The following is a 26,129-nucleotide window of genomic DNA, read 5'->3' on the forward strand; positions in this document are numbered from 1 at the left end:
AGTATAACAAAGTATCTTGGTGAGAAAATCAAGTACTGCTGCAGATCTCTGTAGAGGTAACTGTAAAGATCTGTACACTCTTAATATGTATACTCTATCCTGCATACAGGGAAACCCTTCACTGAAAATAAAAATCATCAGTGAATGAATTATATGTAAAAGTGTAACAAGAAAATAGTTCTCAAAAAGCTTTCCTTGCATCACAAGGAATGCTGAAGGCATGTCAGCAAGAACTGCTTCACTAGCAAACAGTAAAACAACAGAGATGTATGTGTGCAAAAAAATGACAATCTGAAAGGAATTCCACAGGGCCCTCCAGAGCACCTTTCAAAAATAAAATCATTCAGTGATTTTTTTTATTATAATTAAAAAAGAATGACTACAGTAACTGTAGCTTTCTAGATGTACTAGTTCCTCTCCTCAACTCCCTTCAGATGTGAGCTATCAGCTTCCCCTCTGGAGATGCACCTGTGGCCTGGAAGAGCTTCTGGCCAACATTGCCCACAGCATGTTGGGTGGAAAGGGAGGCTGGTCCCTTTGACTCCCTCTGCTAACAAACAATCCCAGATACGATGCTTCTAAAGGCAAGAGGACACCAAAGGCTTGCACAGACTAGGTGTTTTGAAGAACTGGAGCTGCTTTTTGGTAAGTTGCTATGTTTGCTCTGTCTGAGCAGATTTAATTCTTGGTGACTAAACTAGAAACATCTGTGATAAGAAATGTACACAGGAATTGGATTTAAAGTTCAGTAGAAAGAACACCTGCCTAAAGGTTGCATCTTAGGACTGGTATTGTGGTGGTATATGGTCAAATGTGACCTGAAAGCCTTGTAAGTGAAAGAACTTTCTTTTTCCCCTATCAGCCAACATTTGAAGAATGTCTAAAAAAAAAAAAAAAAATCAAGACCTCAAACATTATCCGGAAATACCGGTCTGTTGTTGTAACAAGCTGTTCAAGCTTCTGACTAATACTGATTTAGACTAGAAAGAAAGAACAGGAAGTTAAACACCATAAATGGTCAGTTCACCATGCCAAAACCAGGTGTGACCTGGATGCAAGAGTCTAAGAGCTGCAGACTCCAGCTTGTTTTTCAAGACACTTGAGGCTTTATGCGCACAGGAGGCTTTATAAAGCATTTAGTCTGAAGGTATTTCACTTAAAGTACACAGCTCTTCTCAGGTTAGTTTCAACCATGATGATATCAGCATCTTAAAGCTGATTTCTACCCTGAAAACATATCATCTTCTCTTGCCTTTTTTTTCCCTGCAGTTTATAACTAGATGAAAGCCAATAAGCTACTTCTTTTGAACACCAGACTTTTGAAAGACACTAGATACTAGGACCCTTCTTCCTATCATCTAAGTTTGTTTTCTTTAGCAGTAACTATTGCAAACTTAGCAGTTCACCTCTTGCAATATTAAGCAAAAATGCTTAATATTATCTAGATTAAAATATTTAAATTTTTAATAAGGTCCTGAAAACACCCCCTTTCTGGAATAACTTCCATGTGTTTTGTGTTCCTGCAGCTTGGGATGGAAATACCTTGTTCAGTGCAAGAACAGAACAAAAATTCTGAAGACTCTCTAAGGTAGGTTAAAAGAAGTTCATTAAAAAAGTAATTCGATATAGACATTGTGTTTTTAGGGCTTGTTCTTGTGTTTGTTAACTAAGAAGGTGTCCCTCCATTCGGGGGCTTTCAATGAGCTTGCCAGGCTTTCATGGGTTCCACTGCTGGGAAAGCCTTCACTCAGCACAACCAAAACACTAGTGTTTCTAAGCACCCGAAACTCTCTAAGAGTTGCAATGAAATCTCTCTGCCTGCTTAATGACTATGGGGGTTTTGCGTGTCCAGGAGAAGTCTCGCATCTGCCAGCTGCTAGCCCTGCAGGAGAGGGCAGAAGTAATACACCACTGAGGGATACACCAATACAAGCTTTGCAGGTTCAGTAATGCACGTACCTAGCATGCCTTAACAGTTCCATTCAAAATAAATGTTCTTGCACAAATGGTTAGGCAGTTAACAAGATAATTTAACAGATTTTTGTCCGCTCATACTGGTGAGATTCCAGATAACCTGTGAGCACTGACTCCAGAAATGACCTCTTCTTACTATGCAATGAGTGTGCAAAAACACCAGTTGTTGGCGTTTACCTGGAGCTATGCGTTGCTTAGAGCTTGTGTATTATTTTATAAATAAAGATGAAATACAGGTAACAAAGTGTTCAAAGAGCCTTTCTACCATTTTATGGGAAGACTCCATGCCTTGGTCAAAGTCTGATCTAGATATTTCATGCTTTAGGGGTTTTAGCTTTTAATAGCTCCAACCACAAGAATCCCAACAGGGAAACACCGTTTGCCAGCAGGTCTTACAGTCCGTCTAAAAGAAAAGCAAACCTTGACCTCAGGTTAACAGCCTTATAGGTCACTCTTAAAAGATCTACTTTCCTAACACACCTGTTAAAGTTATGGCTTGAAGCAGGTAAGTTGTTACTACAAGCATTAGTTGTCCTAAGACCATTGCTGCTGAAAGACAGTCCTTAACAACCAGTATCTGATAATTATATCTCAACTTTATTTTGTGAAAAAAATCTTGTACGTCCTGAGATCCTTTCGTGGTAGGCAGGGGCAGCAGCTGACTCTTAAATGCTTCAAACTTAGCAAACAAAAAAACCCACTAATTCTTAAACTAACATTTTATTCAATATGGTTGTGGAGTGCATAGCAATCTTAATTCTTAGTAAAGACAGGCAAAAACAGGATGCTCAGCACCTCATTTTTAAAATTATCTTTTGTCAGATTCTACACCACTCTTAAACAAAGTAAGCACCTTACTGAAAAAGTGAGACTTCACGACAACTAATCCAGAACAAGAAATATGCAGTAAGCAGAGGACAAAAGTGACTGAAGAGCAAAGTACACAAATTGCTATTAGCTATCTTCTCAGTGCAGCTTCATCTTTTTTTTTTTCTTCGCCTTTTTTGCCACAGTTAAGCTTTGCTACTTCGCCCTATACAAAGGGACGCTTCCCAGCAGTTGTTTCTTGCAGCTTTTATCTTTACAAGCAGTTTGTGTGGTTTACTTGCCACAGTGTGACAAGCAATTTGTTTTTGGCCTCTGCCTCATTCACAGATAACCACGCACCAATGACTTTGCACATTACAAAAGAGAACTAGATTTGGTGCTCAGCCGACTCTGAGCCTTTGAGGTTTGTCACTTCCCATGTAGCTACCTTTAGGCAATTGTGAAAGTTCACACAGTGGTACAGAATATATTCTACGAACAGCGTTTTTTTTTTAAAAAAATCTTTCTCTACTATCCATTTCTAGCACAATAAAAAGCATGTATTTCTCAACAGACTGTGAATGAACTTCAAAGGAAGTACTAAAGACTATTTAAAATTGGAAACTTTCTCCACATTGTACAAACTTTGCATCTGTGATCCTTGGGCCATCTTCATAACACTATTACTAATGGTGAGTGCTCAAACAGTACTGTTCACTGCTAAAGTGGATTTTAAACTACTTACAAAGGCAGAGATAAAAAGTGAGGGAGAAGTGACAATAATACTTGAAAGATACCTACATGTATGCATTAAAAGCCAAGTCTTGCCCTGTCCCCCATTCTCAACAGGTGTTATTCTTCCAGATGTCTTGTACTATAAGCTCCTTGGAAAAGCTAATGTCTCTGGTTTTGTTTCATTGTGTGCTGAGCAGTACATAAATAACTACTACAGCTCCCCACAGGGATGTGAAAGATGTTGGCTTTGACAAACTGCACAGTGAATCAGCAGCAGAGTCAAGGACAGAATCTGTTTCCTAGACAAACCCTGCAACCTGCTGTTCTGCTTCTCCCATTATCCTTCTTGACAAAGAGATACTTTGGACATGGTCAAAAGTAGTCTCTGTTCTAACAATCTGCTATGCAAACGCTTACTGACTCTGAGGCTTGATTGCTCAGACCATTTCATAGCTGCCTAAGCCAGCAATGCAGCAACACTAAAGCTGAACAGCCAAATGATGCAGTTGCTCTTCAGCTTTGCTAATGTCAGTATTAAATGTATTTTGAACTCTTTTTTTTTTTAATGAACTAGTGCAATCTTTTCACTGTCTTGTTACCAGATGGGTAAAAGAAACATAAGGACACTGTGCTAACAGAGCACAACTGCTCTGCTGTTTCCTTTGTTTAATCTTGGTGCCCTTAAGTTTCTCTGACATACCAGAACCTGGAAAGCAAAAATTGGTAGCAAGCTTAGAAGTGCTCCCTGGGCTGCTGCTGCATAAGCTTTTCTTATCTACACAGAAGTGACACAACAGTGAGTCTGCATATTATTAAGTGATGTTTCTAATATACACTCTTACCTGCTCGAACACCTTCATAGAAGTCATGGCCTCTCTGAAAGATAAAGAAATGAGCAGTAACATAATAGATTCAATTTATCCTATCTTTCCCTAGGGGTTATTCCAGTTATTCTGCTTGAAGTTCTCAGGATTTTGTCAGGTCCCACACTATTCATCTATTTCTACCTTTGCTTCACTTACTAAAGAGCTCTGTATCCTCTTGCTTCAATGCAGCAACAACTGTTAGAATTTGTCTCTTGCACTGTAGTTGATCAGATAATTTTCGCACAGTGTAAACCTGTTCTGTTACATCTCAGTTTGGCATGGTGGACTAAGGGGCATCCAGTAGGACTGGAAACTATTTGGGGAAAGAGCCAACCCTCTCCAGCAATTTTGTGATGTATTCTGTATCACAATTAGTATTAAATGCTAATATATGCACATTAGCATACCTTGCAATTAAACAGAATCCCAGAAACATAAAGTTATTTTTGATAAAGAGCAAATATAACATTTAAATCCTTAAGGAAGTTCCACTTGCAAGGGAGTTTCAATATTAGTTTCAGGAGACAGCAAGATGTCAGGCATTACAACATATTAGAATTAGACACACTGCATTCTCACTAGCTTTTTTTTTTTTTAAAAAGAAATACTTACATTAAACATCAGCATTCATTCAATTAGATGCAAAATATATATATATATTAAAATGTGACAGAATTAATAAGAATTCCAAGGGAAAACTTTGAGGGATTTGTTCAAATAATCCAGTTAGTAACACTGTTCTGCTGGAAGGATGAATATCTCATGTGTTATCCAAGTATTCACCCTTTTCTATAAATAATACTCAAGTCTCTCTGTTTAAGAAATCTATCACAACACTCCTGAAAGGTAGGGTTATAAAACTGTTCCCATCTCAACAAATGCGCCAACAAGGTACTGAAAATAGTCCTTGATGGAATTTATAAAAGACTTAGCCTCGGACACCCCGACCCCGGCTGGGCAAAGCCGACGTGCGCAGCTCCCCGCTTACCATGCAGGCTTGGCTCAGTCTGTACTCCATCGTCAGGACATCCTGCAAGCTCAGGGAAGCTCCTTCTCTGAGCTGCCTGAGAGTCATCTTTAAGGACGTAGGTGACATCTTATTAATAGTCTAGGGGAAGACATTGACATTTCTTTTTATTCTCTTTAGTTCAGACACTTTTGTAACCTTTTTGTTTTGCATTTTAAACTTTGTAGGGTAAACTGTGGCAGATTTATCACTGAGCTCACCCATGAGATTTCTATCCCTCCTGCTTCTATGCTACCTTTAGCGCGTATATATCCTGAACGACCTTCCCGGAGAAACCTTTATCAGCAAGGTCTTTGGGATGCCGGCTCTCACCTGAGGAAAGCCTGGCCTAGAACTCTTAGGGTCACGCTGTTCGACTGAATTCTACCAGCCAGAGAATCTAATGTGGCTTGAAAATCTCTCCCAGATTTTTTGAGAAGTGGTAGGGGAGTGTTACAGAAGCAAAAGTCAGCGTAAACTTGTGATACGGAAGTGACTTAGAGAGAGAGAGAAATCTAAAACTCTTCCCGTTCTCCCAATAACAAACATGACGAGGCATGGTCTGGTGTAAAATGCTGTCAGATCATTCCTGTTGTGCTGGGGGTGGCGGGAAGGAGGAAAGAGTGCTGGCATAGCATAGCTTTAAGAAACAGCATCTGTGTCCTCTGCAGCTCCTCTTTTACAATGGAGCAGGCTCTGATCTAAGAGATCACACAGCGGATCCCAGATTGCTTTGTGTAGTCAGGCTACAGTGTTTCATGGTCCGTCTGCATGTTCACAAGGCCCCATGCTGCAAGTATTCACTGGGGCTGGAGTGCCAAACTAGAATAATTTTCATACTCAGTGGACTTCGTGAACCACAGCAGAGTGAGTAGTGTTTATCACCGTCTTAGCACAATGAGGGCTACCATGCACCTATAAGACTGCAGGCACAAGTAATTAAAATACTTTATAATATAATATAATCTGAATTGTTCTTAAATGTTATTGATATTGTAGCTGCCATCAGTATGGTACAGCATTTCAGGTGTATTTGGCACAACAGTCAGAACAGCAAGGTCATAACGCTGACTAGCCAAAAATGTTCTGAAATATTTGCTTTGTCTGTAAAGACCAAACAGTGTACCAAGAAGTAAACTTTGAGGGGGTTGAGAAGTCAGGGATTTCATTTAAAAGAAATCCAATCTAAATGCTTGTCAAAACATGTTTATTGTCTGGGATCAACAGATACTGCAGTAATCTAGCCCTGCTTTGCTGATAGGAAGTCTGGAGGTCTTGCCTTCCCTCTTTTGACAGAGCTACAGGCTACAAATATTATGTAACAGACAGGATCTGTTTAAGGCACACAAATAAATACAGTAAATCTGGTTCTCGTGACTAATGGCATGCCAGCAAACAGGGGGAGGTGGGGAGAAAGACAAGAACCTAGTCAAAAAACAGAACCGAGCTCTAAAGTTTTCAGGATTGAGGGGGAAAAAGAGCTAAATTCTAAGTCACTGATGTTTATTATGTTTATTACTTCAAACATGACTATGTTTCCCAGTAAGCCCACAGAAAAGCTCTGTATTATTCACAGTACAACAGACATCCCCTGTTAATTGGGACATCTTTACCGCTCTACTGAAAAGCGGCAGACAGTAAGATTCACCTCTTTGCATTACTTTCACTGCAGACATTAGACTCCCAGCCCACAGACTAACATGGCAGGTTTCCAGTCGTCAATGTTTTTGAGGGGGTCCCAAATACTCCTCATCTCTCCAGACACCAGCCAATACAGCAGTGACCTATTTTGCCTGCTTAAGCCACAATACATGCAATTACTATGCAAGCAGTAGCGCGTGCAATTGTAACTTAAAAGCAAAATTATCAGTTCTGTGATTCTGTTTGACACATACTGACCATCTTACCTGAGACAGAAACTGGTTTAGAAAGAACTAACGCTGCCTTATATTGTCAGCCTTTATTGTTGCTAGTTCTGGTGAGGTCTCTAACACTAGCTTCAACTGAGCAGATAAATTAACTATGCCTCTTTAATTAGGCCAGAGTGTAGGTCTGCAGAAGTGTAGCAATTCCTAACTGGATCCCTTTCTTCCCTTAATTGCTTTTGCTGGCCTTATCTTTGAACTTGACTCTTTCTCCTTTCAGTTTCACATTCTACTGTCTGGATCAGAAAGTCTTTGCTCAGACCAGGCTAAATGACATGAACAGTGCAAGTAGATAGTTCTCTAGGTGAAATGTTAGTTCTGGACAAAGGAAACACTGAAACAGGAAAGATCTGAAAATAGCACTTAATGAAACTAATGCACCTAGCAGCTGCCTTATCTTGGCATATCAATGAGGCTGAAGGTGGAGGAGGCATTGCCATAAATCAAGTTGAAGGAAGAGGAACAAGGAAAGAAAACGGGTAGGTGTAATATAGAAAAATGAGTCACCAGTGTATCTATAAATAAAATTCCTTTACAAGGAGGAGGAAGAGATCAGTACTAGGAAACAAGCCTGAAACGTGGATGGGATAGGCTGAACTAGGAAGGTGAATGCTAAATTGTAAAGAAGGCTTCACAGAAGTATTTGACACCTATTCCAGTATTTTTGAGACCATCTTGATTTCAGTGTTATGATCCTGAAATGCAGCTGAATTCCAGTAAGACACCATCAGAAGGTGACAGAATTAAGTTCCTTACAAGGATGACAGCTGGAACAACTGCTGCATCTTCTGTCTCCAAGGTCCATTAAAGTTTCTGACCTGAAGTGTTGAGGGTCCTTGAGAGAGGCTTGCTTTAAATTAAAACAAACAAACTCCCAGAGGTCCAACATATACTTCCCTTACAGTAGATGGAGACACTCATTTCTCGCTTTCCGAAACATCAAAGCATTTGCTTGTCTGCACCAAACCAGTATGCTTCTGGGTAAGCTTTGACAAAATGTGAACATCTAGCCAAGATGTCACAGGCAAGTTGTTTAAGGAGAGGGATATCAGTCTTTTGCTGATGTATCAAAGAAACATTCTGAAATTTTGTTACTTTAATTCAGCATGTTCAAGAAACCTTTCAGCTTCATCCTTTTAATCTGTCTCACCAACGCCTGCGCACCCGCCCTGGACAAGGTACCTCCTAATTCTTGTGGTCTCTGCAACGTCCTGCTCCCAGCACTGGAAGTCATTCAGTACCAGCGAAGAAGGTGATCAAATCATGAAATAACAGTGCTCACAAGGTGCGCTATCCTTCCGGAAAGCTGTGAGAAAGCCTTGTCATGTGAAAACAGCGTCTTGTGCTGTTTGACTCCACTTGGTTACTTCAACCAACAAAAAGTGATAATCCTGTCGTTCTGATTAAAGATTTTGGCTTGTGTAACTCCTTTTATAAAGTGAAAGGTTTTAAAAAGTCTAAGAGTTCAAAAAGCATAAGTATTTGTCAGTAGTCCATATTTCTACATATTTGTAGCTGAGTTCAAAATGTGACACAAAACATTGTTATACTTGAATACAATTTTAACAGCTTTACAGTCTCTTCATTTATGCAAACCATTATAGGGTATCAGATGGTGAAAGTGTGCCAGATGGGCATGTTTTGAAATTTAAAAGCAGAAGTGCTGTGGATCAGACTGAACAGGATACCTAGGATAGCACAGCTCACAGTATACATGGATTATAGTTGAGCTATTATTTCCATTTTATTAACATTAAAAGTATCTGCATATTCAAAGTATGAGGCCTCCAAAACAGGATATTTTATATTAGACTTTCTGTTAGGGCCTATTCAAAAAGCTTACTAATACATACCATAACAAATACACACAACAGAAAAACAAGGATAAGAATAAACACCTCTGCAATCACAGATTTGTACCTGAATCATTTTCAATTTATTTTTCCCCAAATGCATTTTTCTCCTATGTAAAAGATCCACAAAACCAAAAGAGGAAATTAAGTATCTGATCCTACAATCACTTGCTGCTTAGCAGACTGTGCTATTAGTAATTTGACTTAATGTGATGAACTTACTCATGATCAGAAGCCTTGTACCTGCTATAAATTGTTTTTGCAAAATTTGCAGATTTCTGTACAGACAGAAGGGACTTACGTTAACCTAATCTTGATTCTGGTACAGAACAGCCAATAGAGATTTGCTTAGGAATTTCTGTAAACTCCAAGCGTAAAGTCATTAATTAATCAACCATACAAAGGAGAAAATCTGCTATAACGTTCTATTAAATCCATGAACTAAACAAACTGAAGAAGCAATAAAAACAATGCATTTTTTGTTCACATTTTTTTAAAAAAGCTTTCAGTTACTTAACATTATAACTTTAAACCATGTAATCTACTTCTAACTTAAAAAATACAGAACAAATGTACCTCCTAACCACAAAGGCCAAGAACATGTGTTCATTTATTTATATGGGAGATCTGAGTTATGGGGCTGCAGATGGGAGAAGGAAGTGGAGCAAGTTTGGCTAATTGGAGCAGTTCTGGCAGAACAAACCATCTAGCCATACTTATATAACAAAGCATTTCCGGGATTCTTACAGCTTTTGTAACAGAAACTGTATTTTGAACAGACAAACCATCCTTTATAGTATGTTCTATTTAGAACAATTCCATTATGTCTGATTGTGTTTTATAGTGCCATAAAATTGTGTAAAATTAATTTAGGAAAAGCTATCTGCAAATAATTCTTGATTGCTTGCAACTTCCACTAAAACTAATCAATATAAAGCTAAATATCACTCTGCAATATTATAAAATCTACAAATAAAATCTAAAAATAAAATACTATCTTCTAATTCAATATATAAAGAGATGACAGCCAGCCTAAGTGACTGCCACTTGCATGCTATCAAACTGTCTCAGAAACATTAATATAACTACCTTCCCTGCCATCTAAAAATAGGGGAAAAGTGAACTGAATCACATAGCCTTTATGACCTAGAGAAAAATCATGATAAAAGTCTGGTACAATTTAGGTCTCATTTCAGTTAAAATGACTATCCTTGGACTACCTTGCTTAATCATTTTTTTTAACGGCATTTGAATACAAGCAGAAAAATGAAGCCTTCCATTTTATTTGTTTTTGTAATATTAGATATATATTTTATACTTTTTGTGAAGTACAGGGCATATTGGTTGGCACAAAGGTAATTTAAATGTTATCTTTCTCAGAAATACATTCTTTTTTCATCTCTCTTTTTTCTCCTCCCCCACCCCCTTTCAGTTTGTAATTAATGACTGAATGCTCATAAAGCCCCTGAAACTCTCAAGCAGTCTTCAAGAACACAATTGTATCTGAGTTACCCCAAGTAAGTATTTGATAATATTACAATGATTATTGCTCCAGTACCATCCTGACAATATCAATACAGGATGTCTAGTGTTAATTATATTATTTAATATAATTATATTCCTTCTGCTCAAATGAAAATCTGAAGATGATGGATGTATTTTATTTTAGTACAAGAGCAGGATTTTTTTCCATAAGCTCTAACCAAAGTTGAATTAAGATTAATTTTGTTGGAGAAATGCTTGTGTCCATCTGATTGTAAATAATGTCTGAATGGTCCCAAACCAAACATTTATAAGCTATCTGAGTGTAGATACTTCCAAAAAAAAAAGAGAAAATAAAAAGATCTCCTATGAATGTATATGCCCAAAAGTTATTTCTTGCTTCAGTAATGAGGCTGAAATATGCAGCTGTATTATTGCAGTATTACTGCACTTCTGTGAGCAGTGGCTACATCCATCACTCTGGGACACATTAAAAAAAATTAAAAAAAAAAAAAAAAAAAAACTTCCTGATGACAAACTGCTTGCTATTTACTCAAAGGAGATTTCTGAAGGGGAGGAAAACCAACAATATTGGTCTGGCACTCTTTTATTCCAACCCACAGCAATAAAATGAGAAGCTCATCCAGTGTCCTACTGGTGTTACCCAGGGTTGCAGTTGCATTAAATAAAATGACTACAAACTGCCCCATGGCAAGAAAGCAGAGACTCAGGCTTAACACCTTTAACAAAAATAACAAAGACGACATTACCTCTAGCTGCTTAATGGCAAAAGCAGAACCATCTTGCTTCAATTTTTTAACTATTTCTTCCATGTTATTTGCTGAAAAAAGACTAAAACAGAAAGAAAACTTTTATTAATAAATGAATGAATTGCTTCAGCTTTCCTCTTCCCAATGAAATGCGGGTACCTTACAGAAATTAGAAACAGAGAGCTTAGACTGATTGCTTGCTTTTTCTCAGCAATATATTCTCTGCTGTTCAATTTTAAGTAACTCAGTTGATGGGAATCTTCTCTCTATTTACAAGTCTGTAATATTTTAATATACCTCACTTACAGGTCCTGTTATTTATCCAAAGTCTTTGTTTAATTACTACCATCTGTTTTATCTATGTTTTTATAATGCACCAAATCCTGTTCTATCAGCTCCACTTTACCAGCTTGATGTCTACATCTTTCACCTCCAGTTACTGCTGTTTACAATTTTCAGCTTCTTACTGCTCTTCTCTCTCTCCCCTTTCCTTTTTGATGCACATAAGCCCCAAACTAATCATAGAAATGGCCTCACATCAATGAGCACACGTGTGCTACATGGTATTTCCTGGCCAGCTGAACAGTTAGTGTCACAAAAATCTCTGTCCAATTTCCAGGGAAAATGTTTGTTTTAATGTGCTATAGGGCTGTGGCTTATAAGAATGACGCATGAATCGGGCAAAATGCTGAATTATTTAATACAGTGATAAGTGTAATATCTAACGAGTTTCACGTAAAGTCCTCTAAACAGAAATGTTTCAAGAACTACCTTCAATATTGTTTCTATTGCTATCTGATATTGTTACTGAATTTAATTTCACATTTTCTCTCCAAAAGAATAAAAAAGAAGAAAAATTCTACAATACCTGTTAATTTTCTCCATATGTTCATCAAGTACAAACTCCTTTTCCTGATCAATTTTGCTCTATTTAAAAAAGGAAATGCATATTTTACTTTGTTATTTTCGACTATCTGAAAAGTCAGCACTGAAAAATTCCAGTGATTTACAGAAATATCAGAGGTAGATCATTTGATGTTCATAAGATCAACATTTTTAATGATACATAATTTTTCAGCATGCATAAGTGAATTTGTCATTTCATGTTTTGAATGTTAAAGGTGTCACCTCATGATGCAGCACTGCCTTTGAGCTAGATTGTGTGCGTATTTGAGTGGTATCTTGTACATATATCACAATTGTTCTATCAATACATCTCTGCATCAAATACACTGAGAAAGCTGGTGTAGACAAATCCCAGAAAACCTGAGAATGTAAAAGGAAGGGAAATACACTTCCAGTATAGAACACATCTGATTCTCTTTTTTTCTTAATTATGACAGTAGTTTTATATATATAGGAAAAAAGGACAGAACAGAAAGAATGTGTATCTTTTTCCCTCACTCCCTTTATAAAATTTTTATTTAGTAAAAATCATCTAGAACATATGCTTTTTGTTTAGAATCTTAATATTTCCTATTTTTTTGCTTTCTTGGGGTTTTTGGATTTATATATTCAAGAGTTTAATTTTGATTCACAGTTACACTCATATTTTTAACACATATGTTATAATTTATAATTCCCCTTGATTTGCAGACAAATGCTGAGGCTTAGGGTTTTTTATTTCTCTTTCTAGTTTCCTTTAATCCTAATGCAATATTTAATCTTACAACTGAATATGCAATATTTACTCAGTGCCATTAAGTATATAACAATTTTGTATTAACTGTTTTTCACTGACTCTTGATCTTGATGGACAAATAAGGAGACTGAAAGATCTGATGGATTTAAGTGGAAAGTATGACAAATGTTTTAGACCTGCTGGCTTTAAGGGGTTTAGGACATAAACAGATGCTTTGCCAGCAGCAGCTGAAGCTGAGAAATAGGTTCCCTGTTATTCCAGCTCTGATGACCAAAAATATGCAGTTTCCTTTTCCATTAAATGTCATCTTGTAAAGCAGTATACTCCAGCACATAATCAGTTCTATTTTGTAGATTTCCATTTTGTCAAAATAATCAATAACATTATGTAAATTAGCTTACTCCATTTATTTTTCTAATTAATCTTCATATGAAAACAGTAATTCTGAAACAGAAATAACTTGAGTAGACAGTGCTCATTTTAAAACCAAACAACAGGGGAATAATATTCAGGTGAATGAATATATAATATAATATAAATATATATAATATCTCTACCTAAATATAATGAAGAACTTCTTCCCTGTGAGAGTGACAGAGCACTGGCACAGGTTGCCCAGAGAGGCTGTGGAGTCTCCTTCTCTGGAGATCTTCAAGGCCCGCCTGGATGCAACCCTGTCTAACATGCTGTAGGTGACCCTGCTGAGCAGGAGGGTTGGACTAGATGATCTCCAGAGGTCCCTTCCTACCTCAGCCATTCCGTGATTCTGTGTAGCATAGTAACCAGCAATACATAGTTTTGTACTTTTAGCATCATCATGCTGCTGGCTGAGAAATTATATATATACACACACAAACAAAGAGGGAGCTTTGGGGAGTTCAAACTGAATAAAGGTAGAAAGTAAGGAAAGCAAGAGACCTTTACATTTTATTTTAACTTTGACATTGTAAGCATTAGTGCTACAAATCAGTATTTTATAGAGTCTGGATAAGTTGGAAATCCATTATGTTTGTAACCATAAAATAAATAATAAGTAGCATGAAAAAAAGATTTTTTTATTTACACATATTTAATTAACAATTCTCCTTGATTTCAATTTGGGACAGTAATTAACTAGATTACCTTCACATGGTAAGAGTTCAATAAGTCTGCAATACTTTCTGTTGAAGGAGATTTAAGTGCAATCAAGTCTTCCTCTAAGGCAGGTAGCTATTAAAAATACATATATATAAAGAGGTAAAACAGAATGTATTTCTTGGATTATTATTACTATGTTTTGCTAATACAGATATATGTACAACTGTATATATGTATAACTACATATAGAACTACTATAGACAAAAAGAAATTTTTTGGCCCGATTTAAAGAGGTATCAAGTAGAAAACAGAAGGTGCAGGAGTTTGTTTTTCAGTTGTATTGAAACATTTGGTTTAATTATGCCTGCAGTGAACAGCAAAGAACTCGCTTCCCTAGCAGACCCACAGGCAAAGCCAGCCTACGATAGTCCAAGAAAAAACAGCAAGAGCCTGGCAACTGCACTATGCTCCAACAATATTTGTTAACCCACATGTCTAACCAGCTCCAACAGCATAGAAACAGTGACAGTCACTGTCTCTTGCACTGCCCCCCAAATCTGGAAAAGTAGCATCAGCTCTTAACTCTGTAATGTTGTCCACAGTGTTATTAAGTTTGGTCTTTAGAGAAGGAAGGCTGCCTCTCCTTTGTGGTACAAGAACACTGTCCCCTCTGGTTTTATCAAATAGGCTAATTTTACATTCTCTTCCAGCCGCTCTAAGAAACAAATAGGGTAGCTATTACAGAGAATGATAAAGAATATATTACTGAAATATTACCTAAATTAGAAATTTTGAAGTTGTACAAATAACCTCTCCTTTCAGATACTATTGCCTAAATTGTATCCACAAAACAAACAATAGACATGGTAGAGTGGCAAAACAGGACGAAGACAGAGCATGCAATTTTTGATCTAGTAACTTCAATTGTGCCTAGTTTATAAACAGTGGAACCTTTTAATAGAGCATCGCTGGCTTCCTCTATCAAGCTGTCACTAGCTGGCAGCTGTCATAATGCCAGCTTGAGAGCACCTTATGGTCCCCATCCACAACCCTGGGCCAGCTAAGACACCTGTGCATCTACATACAGATACTGGTAAATACATATTAGTGTGTCAAACAACTCAGCTTGTTATTATGGTAGTAGGCTAAGCCCTCAGCCATACTGGCTTGCAGTTTACCTTTTCTGATTCCACAAAATGTGTGGCGATGCCTGCTTTTTGCACATCTCTTCCTTTTAGCCTAAATCCCGTTAGTGCAAGGTAATAGCCAATCTTTCCTGAAAGTCTTGGCAAGAAATATCCTCCACCTACATCAGGAAAGAGGCCTGAAACAAACAAAACAAAACAAGTGAAGGTCTTAGGATCTGTTATCCTAATCGTAAATGTAACTCAGTAGCTATTTATTCTTGTCTCACTTTCACCTCCATGACTTATGCATGGCTCTCTTGCCTAAAGTTTTCCCTTGACTTGGCTTGACATCTCGCCATCATCTAAATCCTTTCTAAAAGCAAACCCCTGAAAAAGCACTTTCCAAATTATATCCTTTCCACTGGCACACAGTATACTAATATATGCCAGACAACAACGTTCATTCCACTTGCCTATAATCTCTTCTGGAAACATTTTTACATCCTCTCCTTTGGATGTAATCAAGGAAAGGTTTCCTTAATACAGCTTCTCTTCAATGTTTTCTTCCTCTCAATAACCCCTAAAAATTCATCACTGCCTTATGTTGTCAGTCATCTGTCAGCCTCATCCTCTCTAAGTTCTGCTGCTTCTCACACACACAAAATTGTTTTTAGGAGCCACTTTTTACCAGTTATAGTTGTACTATTCTCATTCCAGCTGAAATGTGTGTTGCCATTAACTGATTTATTCCTTATCCGATAGGCTGCTGAGACATATAGCTCTTCTAAAGTACTGAAAGTCTTGTTAGCACCTTTCAAAAGCTCCTAAGCTGCGTTATCCCCAGCTCATCACTTACCCTCTTTTTCATCTGTAGTCACTTGCTGAACAGTTTACTCCGCATTTCACCTTCTCAGTTTGAGCCATCATATATATAATGTTGATGCCAAGACTGTGATTTAGTTTTAAGTTTCTATTCATCTGTCTCCTCCTGGATTTCCTACTCCTGCAACAAATCCTCTCATTTCAAAATGAAACTTCTCTTACAAATGCTCTCCAAAACAAAAATGACAATTACATTATTCCCCCGTCCACTCGGACTGCAATTGTAACAATCTTTTCTTCTTTGCTGCTGTACTGGTGCTTAAGTACTTTTCTCCCTATCCTCTAGTAAGCTCCCTCAGATTCCAAATTTCAGTCTTCAAGGTTGGTATTTTATGGGGCCCTTTCACAGGGCAATACACAAGAAAATAAATTCTATATAAACTATAAAGTTGATTAGTTTAACTTGATTTGATTTACAGAGGTGAGAAAAAAATAAATTGAATGAAGGTTCCTTTAAATCTTAAGAATTTTACACATACGGTAAATAAAGGTGCAGCTAATCCATTTTAAACTTATTCTGGCGCATAAGCAAGTTTGCTATAGCTTCTACTATCTCCTATTGAAGGTCTCGGTCTTCCTTTCCACTTACAATATTCCTCCTACTGTCCATGCTCCATAAATCCTTAATTCCTCTTAATTCTCTCAGTACACTGGTACTCTCTCTCATCACCACATCTTTCTACTTGCTACCTAGTTTCTCTTATCATCTTTCTCTTATATTTCACATACTTTAACGTTTTTCCTTTTGGTAGAGTTTACCAATTATTTCACAAATACTTTCTTAAATTAAAGAAGATGTCAATGTCTGTTGGACTGACCAACTTTAAATGTGAGCATCTGGAACCATGACTTGCAGCCTAAATTCTGTGACAGATGGAATAAGCTTCACTCTGGTCCCAACTGTAAAACTGTCTCTGCTGTTGCCAAGTGTAAGATAAAGGTACCACTACATTTCAACCTTATCTTTCAGAGGTAGCTGGAGATTTGTTAGTAAATGATTTACAGAAACCTGAAAGTTTAGAGGGCTATACAAAAAAGTGTCTATTATTATTATTACTGCACCTTACAGCCCATTTCTTACAGCGTACTTTTAGATTTTAGTTTTCCAGCCCATAGTCTTTCCTCACCCTCCTACATATGAGCTGCTTTCCTATGTTTTATCTGATCTATGTTAGTTTTAAACTCCTACAGACTGGAACTTTTGTCTTCTATTTTTATTTGAAAAGTGGCATACACACATCATTTTGTATTTATGGTGGTGTGTGACTACATAAATAACTGCATGAAAACACAGCAGCTGAATGAATGTTTTGTTTTCATAGAAACGGTGTGATGCCTACTGAAATAAGTGAACATATGAAAAACATCAATTAATCCAATAGCTAGACAGCTAGCTGTTTTAAACGTACATCACAGTGATCAAAACACAGCTAAGCCCTCAAATGCAGACAGATTTCAGTGTTTTGGTTTCCAACTGATCCTAAAAGGATTTAATTACTTTCTTCCCTAAGCAAGTTGTAAACTTTTCCTTTAGAGATCTTCACAGTTTGTTTAAACAAGTCCTTGTAAACATAAGAAATGCATGTAAAACGCATCATCTCTAACATAGCACTATCCATATCTTTACCATTGAACAAGAAAACAAAGGTATCTTTATTATTAGAATAATTTTACAGGTGAAACAATTTCTCTGCTTACATTAAAAAAAATCTTTATTTTCACCTTCATTGTAGGATAACTGATTACAAATCTCATGAGTTTAGCAAATTCATGTAGCATTAACACTTGAACTGTTACTAATTGTCCTTTAGCAGAGACACACATATGGAACCACAATAGCATTTTTCTTTTTTTTCCCTCATCCTAAACTTACTTGCTCAGAAGAATTACATGATATTATCTGCTAGCAGGAAACTGCTCTATAATTTTTTCAAGAGTTATAACACCAATGAACTTGCTTATATTTGGGGGAGCAGAGATGGAGAATTCTGGGGGTTTGGCTGGACCTTTGCAGTTCATCTAGTATATTAAGAATTTCAGAATGAATCTTATGAAATGCTTTGTACAGGCTGGATATCAATAAACAGCAGATAAAAATGTGCAAGATACTCTTTAATGTGTAAGATACCCTTTAAAATACAGAAAACATTGTATCTGTTAAGCATTACTAACAGACACTACCAAAATCTAGTAATTAACTAAGCATGCATTAACTTTGGTTGTAATGACACTGTTATATTAAAGAACATTCTCAACAAAAGCAGAATGTTGTAACTTCTATTCTCTTTTCAGCACTTCTTCCTAATTTTGTTCTATGATTTCTCAGTCTTAATGTTACACGACTGTTGAGAAATTCCTTCACTACAAAATACTGGTCACTACTTCTCACTATTAATTCTTCAAGGTGATACCAAGATAGAACCCATCATAGGTACAGATGGCTATTTTAAGCACAAGGTAAGGTTCTCTATTCTGAGTAAGTATGTTCAACAAAGCCATGTATTACAGACCTGCCTCATTTTCCCATTTAAAGGTCCTAAAGATCAGAACAACTGGAACAATCCTTCAGTTGCCTTGCCTTTGAAAGATGTAGAAACTAGAAATTTTGAAGGAGAAAAATGCAGGATATGTTATAGGTTTTGAACACTCCTCAGAAACTTTGTCAGTAACTAGAGAGGGCTCTGGACATGGAGGAAAGAATTAATGGTTGCGAAGAGGAATATATATGCCTTTTACATGCAACAGTAAGACCAGTGTGGCATATCTCATTGGCACCATGATCATCTGCAAGGGAAACGTGAATGATTTTATAGGAAGGTTCACTATTCTCTGACTTTTCTTGAGACATACCACTATCTTTACATAGCTCAGAAACAAAATTTTCTATCGTCTCTAAGAGTTGACAAGGAGTTCTAGGATCAAATACTAGAAAGCGCAGGGTAAACGTTGCTGTTAAAAAAAAAAAAAAAAAAAAAAACACCCTCTGATCTTGCCTGCACACAATCTGTGCACAACTTCAGTGGGTCTACATTAACAACCTACAGGGTAAGGTTGTAATTTACTGACATTTGTTTCCTTAATGTTGCTTATCAGCTAGCAGTACAGTTAATTTATCTCAAAACGGAGTAAGTTCAAAATGGAAGGTGGGTTTGCACACTTGCAGTCTCAACACTTTGTATCAGTCTAAATCTGCAGTAAAGACTGTTAGCTCCTCGCATCGATTCCCATTTTGAAAAAAAATCTGTACCCTGATAGTCTCTATGTCAGTCAGTATAGACAGGAAGCCCTGGTTTGAGAACCTCAATGATCTGCTTCCCAGAACACAGAGATGAAAATCTATTAATTTAATAGAAAATAATTTTAATACATGGTCATCTCCAGTTCTGTTTTAAAATACTTCATTACCTCCACTACTTTCAGTCAAACACATCTTATCCCAGTTAAATGAGCAATGAAACATGAAGCACACTAACATGTGATAATATGTTGAATACTTACCTATTGCTGTTTCTGGCATTGCAAAAAGTGTCTTTTCCGTAGCAACTCGGAAATGTCCATGAACCGAGAGGCCAACTCCCTATGAGTGGAGCACAAACCAAAGAAATTGTTATAAAATGGCTAGTAAAAAATAATCATAATCATAATCCTAAATAATACACATCCTGCTTTACTCTGAAATTAAATAATATTAACTTCAGAGAGCCCACTAGTGAAAGCAAGAACAAGTGACCCCACTTTTTCCTTTAAACTAGTAAGCAAAGTGACATCATTTTGCTAATGTCATTTTGTCTACGATTTTTGTACATCCAGCCGCCAACCAAAAAAACCTAATACGTAAAGAATATACATAAATTCCATGAAGTTATAATTATACTTTCAAAAGAATTAATATTTAACTATTCTTATAATGTGACAATTACCAGCTATATCAATAAAAAAGTATTAAAAAAGGAAAAGCCTTCAGTTTTATTAACTAAAATTCAAGGTATGTGGTTTGAAACTCAATTTTGCTTAACCTGGTGATTTCAGTTCTCCAAGTCAGAAACTGAATCCACCTTGCTAGGTTTAAAGCCCTCTTTTGTAGCAGTCCTTCCTGAGGCAACACACTCTTCAAGGCCAGAACTTCTCCTATTTTTGCGTATCATATTTTCTGACCTTTTTTTAGCAGTGAACAGCAGCAAGGGCCAAGAAAATACTTTTTTTTTTTTAATTCACACAAACTGATTGTTCATTAGGCAAACTGATGGATGTGAAGAGAAATAGGTATCTGACAAAATTACTGTTACATAGGTCATCTAAGAGTATTTGGATTATTGGGCACAACCACAACATATGGGAAAAAGAGCCTCACTTCTTAAACCTTATCTATGTGATACATACCAATAAAAAATATATGTCAGATCTTACTTACAAATACCCTCTATTGAATATTTCACAAGGAGCTGCGCCATATAAATATTTTCTTTCTCTTCCTTTCCACTGCTTTAGCTTACTTCCTTTCCTAACTATTAAATGTTCATTTGCTTAGTTCTCTTATCCATTCCATTCTCCTATTTAAACTAAATACATTTTAGAAATCTTTGCTGAAAAGAAGTCAATGTCTAGTGAAGACAGAACAGATTTTTAAGCAACATTTCTAATTTTAGAATTAGAAAGCTAGTGTTCTACCCAACTAAGATTACTAGTTGTCAAAAATATCTTCACAGTATTTCATACTCTCCATTAGAAACAGTGGCAAGAGTTTTGTCCAGCTTTGGACAAAACAAAATATAGATGAAGCTTAGGAAATGAGAAAGAGCACGTGCATCAACAAATATGAACAGGAAAAGAAAACTAAATTCTGGGAGACCAGCTCTGGCTCTTTGTCCCTCTGTATCACCTAAAAATCTAGATATAACAAGCAATACATATATGTCCACCTTAATGCATCTTAATGTCTGCAGGGAAGGCAGGTAGATGGCAGAGGTTTCAGCAAGGTGCATCAACACATAACTAGGCTGTTAAGATTTTCTCTAAAAACTGAAGAGAAAATTCTTGTTATTAAATACAGGTGCATGCTACAGAACTTCAGTTGAAGAGGGGCATAGTTATTTGGGATGACGGCGTGAACTTAGGGGATTCTGTCATGATGTTTCATTTCTCAGGGAAAAGAATGCCTAAAAAGTAGAAGAAAGGAGATAGACAAATATTAAAACCCAAGGAGAAAATAAGCATTCACATTCTTCTGGAAATGAGAAAAACTAACAGGAATATGAGAGTATAGAGGATGGAGGCAAAGATAATTCTTTCAGAACTTTTTTCCTTGATCTCTAATAAAGGGATGGAGAGGGAAATAATGAGAAAACTCTCAATATAGACATCTATATAGAGGCATAGAATTAGAGAAAAATAGCAGGACATTTAACAAGAAAGAATTTGGTGTTAGAAAGAAAAAATGTGCAAGGCAGCCTGTGCAATCTCTGCAATGACACTTAACTCTTCAGGAGTAGAAAAGTTCTCCATGAAGCCACAAATAAAACCTCTTTTAAATACAAACAAGCTTCACAAAAGAATAGTAATATAGAAAGCACAGCTTAAAATCTCAACCTTAGTCTGAGTAGCAACAGCAAATTGCTACAGTCTTAGTAGTAGCAAATTGATATTTGCCGTATGAGGAAGTCTCTTTCTCATTGTTTTGTGCAGAAATGCAAGGAACACGTAATCTCTGATTCTAATGTATCAAGCGCAGTACCATTATATAATACCAACATCTGTGTGCTTTATGTTCAGGAAGTCTATCTTTCTTTTCTAGGTAGAAAATAGTGGTATCCATGCCTTTTCACACTGTACATGAAATAAGACAGGCACTGTAATTTCCGAGGGGAGAAGTGTTATAGAGGGAAGGGAGAGGAATTTTACTTACTCTACTAGTACAGTTGCCAAACTTCCATTTTAAAATAGTTGTTTTCAAGATAGTGGTTTATGATGAGCCTTTGGGGAAAAACATCACACACAAATCCTAGGACATTCAGTAGCTTTTTGCTTTTTTTCTTTTTTTGTAATAGATGTTAAGAGCTGTTTACACGATAGTCCGATTAACTACAAAATGAAGTGTGCTGTTTGTCCCTAGGATCACATGCAGGAGCTTAGCAGGGAGACCAGCATGCCAGACGGTAAATACACTGCAAGATCAGTAAAGAGTGAATCCATTTTTTGTCTTGCTTCACCGCGGTATTAGAAAAGCTAAATGGTACACAAGTCACTCTAACAAAGATTGGTTTCTAAGCACAAGAGATAACTATTCTCAGAATCTGTATTCTATTTTTACAGTAAGAGCTACCTTCAGCTTTGAGGCATAGCTTCTATGTGGTAGACATGCGTGAGTTTTTGAGAAGAGAGAGCGACAGAAGGGGGGGAAAGGGAGGGAGAGTGAGAGAATCGGAAAGCAGCTTATCTAGATTTAGTATGACAATTACTTTAGCGCAAGGACAGATTTTAGAGCATAAATTAAAACAAAACCGAGGATGCTTGATCTTCAGCGAGTGATGACTGAGAAAAACATGAGGTATTTAATAAAAAGGAAGAAAAAGGTGAATCAGGCCAAGAAGCAGTGAGCACATTTAACAATGATATCTACGAGTTCCAGTTTCCTAGCCATAAAAAGGGTTAAAAGAATAATGTCCGTTACATAGTATAAGTGTTATGCTAAGAAAAAATAATTATTTTTCATGAACATTTAGGTGCTACAGTCAGATAAGTATATTATTAATAATAATTAATACGCAAAATTTAAATAGGGTGCATTTAATTTTTGTGCACTGCACAAATAAATGAATAACTGTATGATCTGTGAGTAATATCCACCTCGCAAACTTCATGAAAGCACACTTCTAATTAAAGATTGTATTACAAGTGGGCAAAAAAATTAGATTTTTACAGATATGATTGCTTCTGATGTTTTCTAGCTTTGAATACATCTCAAACTGTGGTCTCTCCGTCTCTGTGTAAAAGCTGTGTGCACATGACTTAAATTAATACATTCTAAAAACAAATACAAAAACCAGAAGACAAGACGTATTATAATATGGAGAGAGGTGAGGGAGCTTTGTTTATTGTTTCACCTGCTGTATTTTATGTGCCTGAGGAATATCAGAAGATGCCGAACTTGCAAATAAACATTTACATAGCAGCTGCAATGTAAGTAGCTTGTAATACTTGTCTGGCTTCTTTCTCTAAAGATTCTGTGTGAACAGTTCGTAGTCCAAGTGCGATCACGCTGAAGTAAAGCAGTTGGTTGTCTTTACACTTCCCACCTTCCTCTTCCATTCTTCAGTCACTTCAGCTAAACATTTGCATACGGAAACTCCAATATTCCGTGGTTTACAAGATTTTAGCCTTGGTTTTAGACAGAGGCTCAAAACTTTTATTCAAATACGCTTAACGGAAAACAACAGGCCAACATCAAGTTTTATGTACACTGTGATTTTGTTTCACCAGTCTGCAAAAGATACACAGTGCTAACACCAGGCTGTTTGCTCAGAATGAAAGAATCTGTTCGTGTTTGCACAATGTGTGGGTAGACAGCCATACCTGCAAGCAGCACGGAGAGCCAGGGCAGATCCTTCTGCACCGCTTCTACACCACAGGAAACTGTTTATGGTAGAGGGCAGATTAAGGCTGTTGACAACTGAATTTTTAGGACAGGTATAACTCTTCATAAAATCAAACTCTTCTGAAGTCTTCGCCAAGACAAACGGACTTTAAGTGATGCCAGAGAATAATTACAGAGCAAAGATATGTACTTCAGCTAAGCAAATTCCTGCCTAAAAAAAATCTACACATCAGGAAGATATCTGGCTATTTACAATTAAAGTCTATATAGGCTGCTAGAATCTTCTGCTGATCAAATGACATCAACACAGGGAAAAAAAGAGCTAAATATTAGGTACTCAGCTCACTCTTTCTACTATAACACACATACAAAAAAAGGAAAAGTAATTCTGAATCTGTAGTTCAGAAGAGAAGGATGGGCAGATGTACAATAGAAGGAGCTTTTCCATTCATGGAGAAACTGTACAGCAAGTTCAGAAATTTGCCTGCATCTTTCTTTATGGAACCTCTAAATAATCCTATGATTTAAATTAAAATGTTGTCACTCAATAAGTAGCACTCTGAAACTGTTTCAAATTTTGGACTGCAAAGTTTCTGATGCTTCTGCATATGCAGCATAATTTGTTCTGACAAACAAACTAAAGAAACAGAGCCTAGATGGTACCATTAAGAAATGGAAGGCAAAATCACCTGAAAATGTATTAAAAGAAGAGTTACGAGCAGTTCACTATCAAACTAAAAGAACACCTCAGTTGAGGTCACACAGAGGGTAATCATTAATACATTTTTATTTGATATTTTCATTAGTTATTTGGATGATGGAATGACAAGGATTTATATAATTTCCAGATTACATTTTTGGAAGGCAAACACTTTGAAGGACAAGATTAGAATTCAAAACTATCTCATTTTGGAGAAACGGTGCAAAAAGAAACAGATATTAATGAAATGAAAAGAACTACACATAAGAAAAATCAAATACAGAGATTACAAATATGTTTTCAAGGGAACAAGTGCTTAGACATTTTCAGGAGATACAGCAACCATGAATTTAGTAAAATTTAATCATGTGATGTTTCTACAAGAAGAGCTGCTTAAGACATTGTGATACAGCAGACTCTCTACCAACAGGCACAAAAGGAATGAGATTCACCCACTCAGCCTAGATTCTATACATCTGGGAAGCCTCATCAGCCTGATGTGATGCAGCTATAAAAGGCAACATCAGCCAAAATGATTGTTAGGGTTTTTGGAGGAGCTGGATGTTATTTTCTTTTTACAGCCTCTGTTTAAAAGGGCTGCTCAGCATGACCGACTCTTTAACATACAAGTTCTCTTCAAGGAAGAAGGATCAAGAACTGGCAAAAGGTAAGTGATGAAATGTGCTATGATAAAAACTTGCATCCTGTAAGGAGAAAGAAGCAAAAGTAATAGTTTAAGACTAACCAGAAAAGGTGGCTTCACAGCAGTTGATACTTTGAGAGGCTGCTATTTGCATGAGCTAGTTGTGACAGAATATCGTCAGTAATGTATGTGGAGGGATGACCATTCTGCTCTGCCTAGTGCTAATGAGGCCCCAGCTGAAAAACTGTCTGGTCTCTAGTAATGAACTGTAAAGTACATGAACTGGAGAGAGTCCAGAAGATTACAAGAAGACCAAGAGACTTAAATATAACTTATGGGAATGGCTGAATAACTAGTCTTGTCCCTGCTTAAAGGAGATGGCTGGGAGAAAGAAATCTCAAAATATTCTTATGGTACTATGACTAAGACAGGAGTATACTGATTATGCAGACTAAAGATTTAGATTAGCCATTAGGGAATTTTAACTCATAAGAATAATTAAGCACTGCAGCATGACACCCAGAGACAGTAACATTCCTGATGTGGGGGAGTTCTGGGAACAGATTAGGTGAAAATCTGCTGAGGATCATCTAGCAATATTTAATCCTACTTCACAGGTAGAAGACTAATCTAGAGGTTCCTTTCAGCTCTATGTTTCTGTATAATCTACAACTTAACATAGCTGACAGTATTACCTAAGTGACTAACATAGACTCAACTAGTACTTTAAACAATTCTACCCTAATAGCCACCTTAGGGATGTTCTACATAAGTAATTTAGATGTAGACTCCCAGTTTAAGTAAAAGCTTTTCCCTATGCAACTATGCTTCTAAATGTGTTAAGTTGGAATGCCTAAAACTAACAAAAACCTGTTGATGAACCCAAAGATACCACTAACAGGTTGTTTTCTGAAATTCAGTTAAGTATCAGTAAGACTGTCTACTGAGGAGAAAATAAAGCAGTCAGCACTGCATACTGCTATCACTCCCACACACTGGACCCTAACACCTTAAGGGCACAGGAGGGAACAAGGTTGGGAGAACATTAT

The 26,129-nt window shown here is 36.8% G+C and overlaps 1 protein-coding gene and 1 long non-coding RNA gene across 3 annotated transcripts in view; one reads left to right on the plus strand and one right to left on the minus strand.

The window, feature by feature from the left end:
* Positions 1–26,129, minus strand: part of HIBCH (3-hydroxyisobutyryl-CoA hydrolase) — a 40,299-nt gene that overhangs the window by 2,319 nt on the left and 11,851 nt on the right. Inside the window, exons 7-13 of one of the 2 annotated variants that reach the window (XM_062578496.1) lie at positions 19,645–19,723; positions 15,316–15,461; positions 14,183–14,269; positions 12,287–12,345; positions 11,419–11,500; positions 5,371–5,490; positions 4,359–4,392 (exon numbers count right to left, since the gene is read on the minus strand). In XM_062578496.1, coding sequence (XP_062434480.1) covers positions 4,359–4,392; positions 5,371–5,490; positions 11,419–11,500; positions 12,287–12,345; positions 14,183–14,269; positions 15,316–15,461; positions 19,645–19,723 — 607 coding nt within the window. The remainder of the gene's footprint in view (positions 1–4,358; positions 4,393–5,370; positions 5,491–11,418; positions 11,501–12,286; positions 12,346–14,182; positions 14,270–15,315; positions 15,462–19,644; positions 19,724–26,129) is intronic. The other variant, XM_062578497.1, reaches the window with a different exon arrangement.
* LOC134141913 (uncharacterized) lies at positions 1,526–8,484 on the plus strand. Its single transcript, XR_009958747.1, has 3 exons — positions 1,526–1,588; positions 3,356–3,473; positions 8,419–8,484. It is a non-coding gene; the product is annotated as an uncharacterized LOC134141913 (long non-coding RNA).

The sequence above is a fragment of the Rhea pennata genome, chromosome 6 (assembly GCF_028389875.1).
Source record: "Rhea pennata isolate bPtePen1 chromosome 6, bPtePen1.pri, whole genome shotgun sequence".
NCBI lineage: Eukaryota > Metazoa > Chordata > Aves > Rheiformes > Rheidae > Rhea > Rhea pennata.